Raw genomic sequence first — 13132 nt, 5'->3', positions numbered from 1 at the left:
CGCCAAAACATGATGTATCGATCCTAACTGTAGTAAACATATGACTAAGTTTTTGAGAGAATCATTGGCAAATCATGCTCATCGTGAAAAGTACATAACACCTAAATAAGTTTCAAAAAGATAACATTTTAGATGGTGGTAATCGTGTCTTATTATCTAGACTTAATCTCAAATCTCAAATGTATTGATTAATTACTTGCTCCTTTGACGTACGATGCAACAATAACTAAGAGTGGTGATGCATGCGACCCAAACAGCGTGCAGACCGGGAAGGCTGTGCGCATATATATATATATATATATATATATATATATATATGTTATTATAGACATTTTGTTGGCGTTTGAACACTGAATAAACTACAACACCCATCTACCACCATCTTCTCAGAATTGAGTTATTATTTTCTTTTGTACATTCAGATGCTGACCTGATCCATATATAATAGTGCAGCTGACAGTAGCAACTGATGAACTTTTAGTGCATTATCTTCTGTTCAAAAAGACAGTAGCAACTGAAGCAATTTATTCATCATGAGCTACCTAGGAGCTCCAGGCCGTAGGTGTAGCTCTTGCAAAATATATTAAATTTAAACCTAAATTCTACTCTCTTTTTAATTGTCATATAAGATTCACCACATCTGAGCCTACTAGTTCACTCTTTTTCACTTTGTAAAGCTTATTATGAGCAGAATAATAAATGTAAATTAAGTTTCTAGAAAAATATATAGTTAACTTAGGCCATCAAATTTAAAATTTCAGGCTTCTTCATTGTTCGATCAATTTTGCTTAGAACAGTTTCGGAGAAGAACCCTAGAAACAAATTGATCCATCCTCCATTTACTAGACACTTAATTAAGTGTTACGACTACGTAATCACTCAAATGGTAAACCATAAACAAATAATGAAGCAAAACCAGTTAGTTTATTGTAACAGTAAATATTGGTCTTATTTTGAAGATATCGATGATATTTTTCTAATGGTGCCCAGCATAAGTTTTGAGGATATAAATTTAGATTCATGCAATTACAGTTGATTAAGGATAGGGGACAATACGAAGCTCAAAGCTGACTTAATCTATAGTACCAAAAAGGGCAAAGAGAGATATTCACTCCAGTTCTTATATAGGAACATTTTGAACTGACAAAAGTCAAAGATTTTGTGGTCCTTAATTTCTTTGTTGTTTAGTTGGATGATATAAATCAAACCCTAGCTAGCTTCATATATATACTTCCTGCTTTCTTCTTTTGCATTAATATATAGGCCGGGGAAAATTAACTCAATCTTAAAGATATTCAACAACTCTTACAAGTACAACGATCTCGATCATCACAATACTAGCCAGATATTTTGTTGCCAGATCTCGATCATTGAAATGTTAATATTCCAACTAATTAGTGTTGCCCAATCTTTGGTGGTAGCTAGCTAAGTACATATATTTTTTGTTTCGAAGTTCTTTCTCATTGGTTTTGGATTCCTGCTTCAAAACTTCGATGTCAATAGACTGTAAGTTGATATATACACACACACATATAGGGAGCAGTACCAAAGGCATAACATGAGGACGCCAAATTAAATATACATTTTCTTAGAGGGCCATCGATGTAGCATTATATAATGGCGCGCAAACCCTACCTATATATACGAGTTTGAATGTGAATTGTCAGGGTCTCAGGGATATCAATCATGACATGGTATAAGAGCTATGCACGCAGAAATCCAGTTCAGGTAGACTTACCACATAAGCGATACAATTAAATGGGAAACCTAAGCTGGCTTTTCTTATCTGTAGACCAAAAAGGGCAAAGACAGATACTCACGCCAGGATAATTTTTGACTAACAGAGTAAAAAAATCGTGTGGTCTTGAATTGGGTTTGTTTCTAGACATTAACTCATATAACATCTCTGTGGCTCAACCCTAGAGAAATATCATCATTATCTACCTACATGCTATTAAATAGTGAATTTATGCAGATCTTCTAAACCCTAATTAAGTTAGTGACTGAGAGACAAGATCAAGGAAAGATTTTTTTTTTCATAATTTTTTTTGTTTACAACTAATCTATATGTTTCTCGTCAATAGATAAGCAAAACACAGGGATAAAAAGTGACGAAGACTTCAATTCTCATTTGTTATGCAAGCCAATAGAGTATGGACTATTAAAGCATCCTCTGCCTCCTATTCACTGTTTTCAGTTTTTACATTCAAAGCGTAAAAAGCCAGTTGTTAAACAGAGTCCGGTGCAAACAAATAATATGAAACTGCATAGCAGCTGTTGGGTCGTTCAAATGCATCTGATAATAAACCAAAAGTGACTGAAGCAGCTAGAAATTAAGAAAGAAAGATTGACAAGGTAACATGTTCTTATGTGCATGACCTTCCCCTCCCAGCTTGTATCACTGGCCACCATAGATTAGTACCTAGCTAGCTTCCTCACTAATTAAATCCACTTGCAATCCACAATCATCGAATTCCCCGAGAAGCAATAGATTGATCAGTCAAAGCATCAATAAACTAGCAACAGCCTAGCCTTCTTGATCGGTTAAGTATAAGGCCATATACATGCAGCTTTTCCAGTGTATGTTGGATAAACGATTTAATAAGACACCATCTGGATTGAAGTCGCAGTAAGAAATAGAGGGGAACTCAGTTTGAGCTGCTACTGGAGAGCTCCAGTATGTTCTGAGTTTATTACAACACCAGCAAAGGCATGCATTTATAGCTAGGAAACATTAAGATGTAGAGATTTCATTCCTAGTTTCAGTACGCATCAACTACTCTGGAGATTCAGTAAACTACTTCTGCAAGTTAATGTAAAATCAAATACTATTCCAGCCATCAACTAGTTACCGAGGTTGCTTTCAACCACCTCAGTCAGCTGTAGCATATAGTTTGTTTGCTCTGATTATGGTATTGTAAAAAACATTCCAAGCATCACAAGATTAGATTACTAATCAAACCTTACTCCAACACTTTATGTCCTTCCATAAGCTTTAAATTGAAATGATTTTCATTAAATAAGATTTGAAGCGTTCAATTGCACTTGCAACCTAGCTAGAGATACCTCGCAGACATGATGCAGCAACAGTGTCCTAGAAGATCAATGAGAGTGTGTTGGAACAGATTTTCGTGCGTTTCAAAGATCTTATACAGTTCTCTCACAAAGGCAGGGTATGGCATAACACCGCATCCATCAACAAATTCTCAAGCATGCTATTTAGGTTTACTCGCATAGTCGCATGGTAGTCTGACTCACTTTCACTTGGTTTCATATCTCAGAAACTATTGTTATTTGTACAACTTTCCAACTAAACATCAAATTATGTTAAAAAATATGCGGAGTTTCTGTTTTCTCCTATAAACCCTGTTCCAATATTGTATACAAACAAGCACACCACTCTAGACTTCTGTTGGATCAGACTCAACATCAGGAATCAGAACATAAACGTGGCCTACAATAACAACTTACCTTCGTGAATAAGTTAACTACGTAGATAAGTATATAAACTGTCTTGAACTACAAGCCTCTAGAGTTTAAGCTTCTTTGTCATCGCAGCTGCACCCAACATCCTTCGTGCGGCAGCACCCTTGGCAATATTCCTAGCACGCCATTCCCTGAACTCTCTATTCCAGGCCTCATACTCAATATATGGGTCATCCATCTCCCGTTTTGAATTGTTACATGGTGCTTTATCATACGCTTGATTGTTTCTGGTAGTAACGAAAACAGTTTGTTAATGCAAACAGAGAGTAAGTTAAATAGATAGAGAAGAAAGCAAATGAACTGTGCACATGCGAAGATAGAGAAGAAAAAAGTAAGTTAAATAGATAAATAAAGAATGTCGTTTGGAGTCTTCTCATCTATTCCACATTTTAATTTTTTTAAAGACCACTCACCATTTATCCAGGGTTTACGGTTGCTTGCATATGCTTGGATTCTATTTAGAGAAAGATAGGGCGAAAATATGCTCAATGAGTTATACACCAAGAAGCACATAGGGCATTTAGTTTCAGACTTTCAGTGTGTTCCATGAGTGCAGCTCATTGTTCAAAGCCGAAAAGGAAGATGGATATCACGCGTGAAAGTTAGTCTTGTTTAACTCTGTCCTATTTGAGGCTAGAGGCTATCATGTGTGAAAGTTAGTTTTTTTTCAACTCTATCCTATTTGAGGTTAGAGGCGAAACAATCCTTTAATAAAACATAACCACGATGAAGATAAGCGAGTTCTTGCAGGATGAAAATCTGACTGAGAAAGGTGATACCTGACAGTAGTTTCTGTGGACACATTAGATCTCGCCTCCACAGATTTAGAACCCAGCTGTTCATAGATCTGTTTTTAACCAAAAAAAAGAACAAAGAAATATTAACAATCTATAAGATAGGAAAAAGTATTGATAGCATGAGAAATCTCATTCTAGCAACATGTTTCTCAACAGACCTCTGCAAGCAGTTCCATGTGTTCTTGAGGCAAGACAGCCATTATAGCATCACGCCCCCATTTCTCAACAACCACTTGTAGAACAAGCTTGACCTGAAAGAATTCAGGTTTGAGTCATTAATCTATTAAAACATAATACATGAAAAAGTGATAGTAGCATCCTTAATCTATTAATAGATGAAAAATAAGCACCTCCTCCTTGAAACGGAACTCTTGATCAGGCAACTTCTGCATGTCTGCTAAGGTCTTCAGTGTACCCTTCATCAAATAAGAAGAGTATACCCCTGCACAACAACAGCTATCACACTTATTAAAACAAATGGAAAAAATAAGCGCATGGAAAGTTTAAAGTAGGTTAAGTAATTTTAAATATCTACAAGACAGAAAACACTAACCTAGTTTCTTGAACATTGTTGAGACAATTTCAAAAGCAAGGTACAAGATAGTAGTGTCGGAATAACCAAATAAGCTTTGAATAGTAGCACCCAATTTTTCAATTATAGTTGGCTCAGAGTTTGTTCTGTTATACATATTTGCATTCATCAGAATACGGTCAACTCCCTGTTTGATCAAGCTTTCATCGATGCAAGCACGAATTAAACACTTAAATGCCTGTGCTGCATGAGCGATGTCTTCTTCTTCAGGCTTTACCATTATAACTGACAAATGCAAAAGAGTCTGTCACTCAAAGAAAGGCAAATCTAATGTATCTGGAGTTATGGTGTATGCAAGTCTGCAACAAAAGTTAGTTAATAGTAGAGTTCATGGGAGAAACAACTGTATACCTTTGAGTGCATCAAACACAATAGGGAGCTTAGTTTCGCAGATTTTCCTGTTCAAGGAATAGACTTTTGCCACTCCAGTAGCCAGCAATTCAGATATATTTTTCACAATATAATGTGTCTCATGTTTGGAGACAGAATGACATATCGAGCATATTAGATCGAGCAACAATTCAGGAGAAACGTCTGGAGATGGGTTGAGACAAACTCTATGCACACCATTTATTATGCGAAATGTAACATAGCCTTGTTGCAGTTCAAACAGAGTTTTATAGTAGAAGAGCACAGCAGTTCTGTCCTGGGTTGACATAACGGGAAGAAGTACTGCCACAGCATCCAAAGCAAGCACGGCCTTAAAAACTTTGCGTTGAACTACTTGACTCTCCTTGCAGATGTCTGGTTGGATTGCTTGCTGCGGCGGAGGATACTTATTCAACAAGTGAGCAATCTGTTTGCTTGCAGGGTCAAGCAGCGGCGTGCCTTGAAAACATTGTAGTACATGATGAAGACTCGAACACGCTTCGTCTGTCACCTGTTTCCAAATCCAATTAACACACATTACAATTCCCCTTCCAGTAAATCAATTATCAAGTCTACACGGATGAACATCAACTAATCAATTCTTAAATAGCTAGCTAACCAAACAAGGGACTGAAGTGTATCGATAATCAAACATTAATAGCTAGAAACAAGCTAGACAAAATAAAGAGTAATGTACCAGGCAGGTGCCAGTCATGGTAGCGAAGGTGAGTAAGAAGCTGTAGAGTTCGGAAACATCTGACCAGCTGTTGAAGCGTTTTGTGATAACGATGATCAAGTGAGCAAGGCATTTAACTCCTAAGCAGCAGGTAGTGGCGTCCAACGGAAACGGAAACTTAGACCGGAGAGGTCGCCTCAAACAAGCAACGATCAACTGGAGATTGCTCATCAGAAATCTGGCGGGGGCTTTCGGAATGACGATGGAGAGAACTGTGAGGTGGGCGTCGATGACGTCAGTGGGACGTTTGGGGTTGGAGACGTCGAAGGTGGAGGCGACGAGGTCGAGAGAGGAGCAGGTGGAGCCGAGGTAGGCTTCCGGCGTCGGAGCGGCGTTGTGGTCTCGGAAGAGCTGGGCCATGACGACGATGAGTTTGCGGATTTCGAGGTCGACTTGGTTGTTGGGGTCGGTGAAGCGCATCAGGATTGAGGTGCCTATGTTGCCGTCGTCTACGGCGGTTAGGGTTTCCATTGCCTTCAGTTGCACAAAACCACCGTAGAATGTGACGGAGACGGAGATCTAGAGAAGAAGGTGGTCCTTTTTGAGAACAAGGTGGTCCTTTGAACTAGTTTATACTGGCACTTGATTTATTAGGAGTAGAGATGGATCGAACTCTGGTTTTTATGTCATTTTCATAGTTGACCTTGTTTTTTTAAGTTGACCCCAAAATCTTCTTTCTTTCTCCAATCGTTCCAAAACCAAGATTTGAGTCCCCAGCTGACCCACGATGGGTTGGACTCGATCAGTTAGATCTTCTTCGGCCCACATGTATGACCCACGTACACGATCTCCTTTTCTTATCTTGGTTTTAGGAAAATGCATGGGACAGAGATATTTTGCAAGGACTGAAAAATCGAAAAAATCGGCGAAATTTCACCGAAAATTTCGTTTTTTTGGAGGCCCGATATATCCATAGCATACCATGACAATTTCGGTCGAAATTTTCGATATTTCCCGATACATTCCATCTCCAACAACAATTCTCACATGCAAAATCAATCTCCGTGGGCCCAACACGTGTGGTGGATGAGTAGTTGACATAAAATTCAATCCAAAAAATCAACAACAACACCAAAGATCGAACCTTGGTCATCCCACTACCCTTTGAGAGGGTTTGCTAACTCTGCTGCACAAACCTTTATCTATTAATCACAACATTCTAATATATATTGATTTGCCTACAAATCTGAAAACTTAGATACACGTCCAATCAATAACTAACTTGAAACACTTAATTACTATATTGACTTTTTTTTTTACTAAATGTTCAAATATTTTACAACAACATTTCAAATTATAACTTCTATAAATAGTTTAAAATAATCTTCATACCTTGTACCTCATAGGTCTTTTACGTGGTTCTAAGTTACTCATGTAATTCAAGGTGTAATGTATGATATGTACAAAAAATGTATATAAGGCGTGATGGCTTAGCCTCCCATTAGATTTCTAGCCATAAAAAAAAAAAAAAATTAGATGTTTATTTAAAAAAATTTCAGAGTTATCGGCGATTCAGCATTTACCGTTTCATCTTAAATTATTACAATTTACTATATAAACAAGGTTTATTCAAGGTTTTCTTTCTATATATAGTAGATAATTGATAAAATAAACATATCTAAAAGTTTCACTTAAAATTTCCATGTTTTTCTTCAAATTTCCATCATTTTTCTTGATTATTTACCGAAATCGATATATCCTCGATATTTCCGTCGAAATTTCCGTTTTCGGGACCATCGATATTTCCTCGAAACTCGATATTTTGGTCCTTGATATTTTGAACAAGAAACTTAATCCGCTACGGGAGTTTAAGAGCATCAATCAAGAGTTTGAAATCGCCGTCAACAATCAAAGACTGGGAAGTGAAAGTGGAGAGCCGCTAGCTGCAACCCATCACGAACTACACCAACTACTGCTCGAGGTTCAATAAGTACTAGTTCAGCAAATTAATTATATGTAAAATCAAATAATAACCCGGCCATCAACTAGTTACCAAGTTTGTTCTCACTGGTTATGCTATTGTAGAAAACAGCGAAAGCATTACAAGATTAGATTGCTAATCAAAACGAACTCCGACTCTAGTATGTCCTTCCACAAGCTTTATTAAATTGAAATGACTTTCAGTTAATTCTGGCAACATTCCATTGCCCTGCTTGCGCAAACCTAGCTAGAGATCCCTCGCAGACATGAAGTAGCAACAGTCTCTCCTAGAAGATCAATGAGTCTGTTGGAGCAGATCTCCCTACACTTCCAAGATCTTATACAGTTTTCTTTCACAAAGGCAGAGTATGGCATAACACAGGTTCCATCAACTAATTCTCAAGCATGCTATTTAGGTTTACTTGCATGGTAGTCATGACTCACTCTCACTTGGTTTCATATCTCAGAACTATCGTTATTTGTAGCATACTTTGCATGACTTTCCAACTAAACATCAAATTATGTTTGAAATATGCGGAGTACGTTTCCGTTTTCTCCTATAAACCCTGTTCCAATATTGAATACAATACAAACCACAACACTCTGGACTTCTGTTGGATCAGACTTAACATCAGGAACCAGAACATAAACGTGGCCTATAATAACAACTTACCTTGGCATGTGATTAAGTTAACTACGTAGATAAGTAAGTCAAATAGAACAAGGTTGAGAGAATGAATTTTTTCTGATATACATTACACCCATTCTGTGGTGTATATAAACAGATTACAATCGTACTACAACGTACTACAACTATTGTGTACTACTGTACTACACAACATATATAAGGTAAGTAGTTACAACAATATATTCCATTGTTAGTCTATTCCTAATAGGGAACTATGACTCACACTAACACTCCCCCTCAAGTTGGCGCATATACATCAACCATGCCCAACTTGCTTAGTGAGTCATAAAACGCCTTCCTGGAAACTCTTTTGGTAAGTACATCTGCAAGTTGCTCTTCAGTTGGAACAAAAAGAAAACTAATAATTTTGGCATCCAGCTTCTCCTTTATAAAGTGATGATCAACCTCCACATGCTTAGTACGATCATGCTGTACTGGATTCTGTGATATGTCAATGGCTGCCTTGTTGTCACAATACAACTGCATGGTACTCTTGAGTTTGAAACCCAAATCACGTAACAAATTTCTCAGCCACAGCAATTCACACACTCCGTGAGTCATACCCCTATACTCAGCCTCAACACTAGATCGTGCCACAACTTTCTGTTTCTTACTCTTCCATGTAACCAAATTACCTCCCACAAAGGTAAAGTAACCCGATGTTGACCTCCTGTCTGTAATGTTTCCAGCCCAATCTGCATCTGTGAAGCCACAAACCTCAAGAATGTTGTTGTGTTTAGAAAACCAAATTACTCCCCTTCCTAGAGCTGACTTTAAGTACTTCAAAATTCGCATAACAGCATCCATGTGACTCTCACTCAGGTTATGCATGAACTGACTCACCACACTCACTGCATATGCAACATCTGGTCTAGTATGAGCCAAATAAATCAAGCGCCCAACCAACCTCTGATAGCTAGCTCGATCAGTAGGTACCTGATCTGGATACTCAGCTAAACAATGGTTATGCTCAATAGGAGTATCAACAGGTCTACAATCCAACAAACCTGTCTCTGTCAGCAAGTCAAGAACATACTTCCTCTGGCACAGATAGATTCCTTCTCTCCCCCTGGCTACCTCAATTCCTAATAAGTACTTAAGTTCACCCAAGTCCTTCATCTCAAACTTAGAGGCTAGCTGTCTCTGCAGTCTATCTATCTCAACAGTATCATTGCCAGTGATTACCTTATCATCCACATAAATAATTAGAGCTGTTACCTTCCCTTGTTGATGCTTAAGGAATAAGGTATGGTCTGAGTTGCTCTGTCTGTAACCAACCCTCCGCATGAACTATGAAAATCTTCCAAACCAAGCATGAGGTGACTGTTTAAGACCATACAGAGATTTTCTCAATCTGCATACAAACTCACCAGGAGAAGCAACTACATACCCAGGTGGAAGGCTCATGTACATTTCCTCGGCTAACTCTCCATGAAGAAATGCATTCTTGACATCAAACTGTCGGAGTGGCCAGTTTAAACTAGCAGCGAATGAGAGCAGAACCCGAATAGTGTTCATCTTGGCGACAGGAGCAAACGTTTCATCGTAGTCTATACCATACGTCTGAGTAAACCCCTTTGCTACAAGGCGTGCTTTGTACCGATTCACTGATCCATCTGCATTATGCGTCACGGTAAATACCCAACGACAACCTACAGCCTTCTTGCCTTGTGGTGGAGGCACAAGTTGCCAAGTATTGCTCTTCTGCAACGCCTCCATCTCTTCCTCCATTGCCTTCCTCCACTTTGGATCCCCCAATGCATCCAGCACTTTGTTAGGTACTGATACAGCAGATATTTGATTCACAAAAGATTCATATGACTTAGACAACCTCCTAGTGGACATATAATTGGCTACTGGGTATTTTGATATGGCAGTAAGAGTAGGTTCATATCTTTTGGCTGATTGACCCCGAGTGGTCCTATTTGGTAACACATATTGCCCAACATTAGACTCATTACTACTAATACTAGTGGGTGGACATACCTCAAATGAGTGATCTTCAATACCAGGAAGCTGTGGGTCAGGGGTAGAAGCAATGGTAGGAGGGACAGTTATGTCTTCAACATTATTTTCGGCCATGGAGACTGGTGCTTTGATGTTTGGAGTTGTATCTTCAACATCATTTTCGGCCATAGAAACTGGTGCTTGGATGTTCGGAGCTTCTACTTCTGGAGGCGGCGAGCTAATGGTCTCAACTGGATCCGTCAAAATACCACCTGCTTCTTCTGCTCCTTCTGATTCCTCCCCCTCTCCATGATACAGCTCTTCAAAAAATGAATTCTCCCCCTGAAGAGCGGTATCTGAAGAGGAAAAATAACTCATGTCCTCAAAGAAAGTAACATCCATAGTGACATAGTACTTCATGGTAGGTGGATGAAAGCACTTGTGCCCTTTCTGATACCCTCCGTAGCCAACAAACACACACTTAAGTGCCCGGGCATCCAATTTAGACCTCTGGTTCTTAGGAACATGGACAAAAGCAACACAACCAAAGACACGAGCTAGAAGATTATGAAATGAAGGTAAGGAGAAATGAGATGCAAGAACCTGAAATGGAATTTTTCCCTGAAGGACACTAGATGGAAGACGATTGATAAGATGGGAGGAAGCATATACAACATCGCCCCAAAGATACTTAGGCATATGGGCACTAAAGAGAAGGGCACGAGCCATATTAAGTAAATGACGGTTTTTCCTTACTGACACTCCATTTTGTTCAGGTGTTTGTGGACATGTAGTTTGGTGAACAATCCCATGGGTGTTAAAAAAACTCTTGGAAAATATGATTAACATATTCCCCCCCATTGTCAGAACGAAGGACTTTAATGGTGCTATGGTACTGTGTTTGAACAAGAGTACGAAAAGTTTAGAAAGCTGGAAAGACTTCATCTTTGGTTTTAAGAAGGGCAACCCATGACAATCTCGTACAATCATCAATAAACAACACAAAATATCGCATACCCGATACAGTGGGCTCTCTAGAAGGTCCCCAAACATCAGAATGAATCAACTCAAAAGGAATAACACTTTTATGAGACACTGTAGGAGAATAAGTAGCACGATGACTCTTAGCCAAAACACATGTTTCACAACATAAAGCAGACTCATTCACACCAATAAACAGAGTAGGCATGGTTGTTTTCATAAGACTAAAAGAATGATTCCCTAAACGGCGATGCCACAACCAAATTTCACTTATCTTATCAGAATTCGAAGTCAAAGCAACTCGGGACTGTGGTCCTGGTTTCCCTCCTGCGTATGTCTGATCCAGATGGAACAAGTTGCCCCTCAGATACCCCCGAACGACTATCTCCCTGGTGAGAAGATCCTGAAAAATCACATACATAGGATAAAAGGTTACGGAGCATTTAGACTCAGTATTCAACTGTGGAACAGATATCAAGTGATGAGACAAGTCAGGTACATATAACACATTATGAAGCTCTAAAGTGGGAGTAATACGCACTGACCCTGACCCTGACCCTAACAAAGGAAAAGCCTCACCATTGGCATTGGTGACATAGGACAGTGGTGGGGAAGACAAGTCAGTAAAATACGATTTATCATAAGTCATATGATCAGAGGCACCAGAATCAATAATCCATGTGTTAGAACCAACAAAGTTAGAAACCTTTAAAGCCATACCAATCTTACCACAACCAGCTATAGAGGCCGTAGGAGCAGCCTTACCTGCAATATGATGATCATGTCCTGCTACGCCATAGAAGTCGGGTTCTTGAATTAACTAAACCGCAGCTGCCTTTGCCTTAGGACGATAACCTTTCTTTTTGGGGTGCCCATTCAGTTTCCAACAAGTCTCCGGAACATGTCCAAGGTCATTGCAATAAGAGCATTGAGGACGAGGGCGGTTGGTGAAGCCTTGTGGGACAGAAACCTCAACCTTCTGGACCTCATGGATCTTGGAACTCTGACCTTCACTGTCATCACCACCCATTGCCATAGTACAATAGCAAACAACACACAAATCCCAAAGTATACAGTGGAAAGAAGAAGAACAGAAGGCTCCAAAAATACTAGCTGTTTTTTTTTTTTTTGGAACCTGTTATGTGGGCTGACTGAGGTTGACCGAGTGAGGCTAGTTGACCGAGTGAGCTGGGTTAGGAGGGACGCCGACTTAGGCGGGTGACCGGAGAAGAGAGCACGCCGACGGAGAAGAGAGGACGCAGATGGTCTGATTTGCGACGCCGGTCTGAACAGAGGACGCCGACAATCTGGGCGACGTTGGCCGAAGAACGATGTTGGCTAGACTGCAACTGGACTGGGCTGTGATGAATTGGACTGAGAAGAGTGACGGCGGTCTCTGAAGACGAAGCCGATCGAAGATGAAGCTAACCGGATTGACCGAAGAATGAGACGACCCAACTGGAGAAGAGGCGACCCGACAGGAGATAGAGCAGACCCGGTCTGATAGAGCGACAGGTATGAACTTACAGCGACGCCGGATGCAGGTCTGGATCCTTGGGCCAGTCACGACCTGGAGTTATGGAGGTCTGGAAAAGGCGACGAATCCAATCTGGAAT

The 13132-nt window shown here is 39.6% G+C and overlaps 1 protein-coding gene across 2 annotated transcripts; it reads right to left on the bottom strand.

Moving 5' to 3' along the window:
* Positions 1–3275: 3275 nt before the first annotated feature.
* On the bottom strand, positions 3276–6577 carry LOC112189807. 2 transcript variants are annotated; one of them, XM_040514800.1, is made up of 7 exons: positions 5942–6577; positions 5227–5755; positions 4837–5100; positions 4634–4725; positions 4442–4534; positions 4266–4333; positions 3276–3733 (listed from the first exon to the last, which is right to left on the bottom strand). In XM_040514800.1, the coding sequence occupies exons 1-7, from the start codon at positions 6449–6451 to the stop codon at positions 3550–3552; spliced, it is 1740 nt and encodes a 579-aa protein (XP_040370734.1). In that variant the 5' UTR covers positions 6452–6577; the 3' UTR covers positions 3276–3549. The 2 variants fall into 2 exon arrangements, with proteins under 2 accessions (XP_040370734.1, XP_024184935.1); XM_024329167.2 differs by having other exon boundaries at positions 3276–3713.
* Positions 6578–13132: the final 6555 nt, after the last annotated feature.

Source organism: Rosa chinensis, chromosome 2 (genome assembly GCF_002994745.2).
Source record: "Rosa chinensis cultivar Old Blush chromosome 2, RchiOBHm-V2, whole genome shotgun sequence".
In the NCBI taxonomy this organism is placed as follows: Eukaryota; Viridiplantae; Streptophyta; class Magnoliopsida; order Rosales; family Rosaceae; genus Rosa; species Rosa chinensis.
Note: the sequence above shows the minus strand (reverse complement) of the source record. Positions and strands in the feature narration are given on the sequence as shown.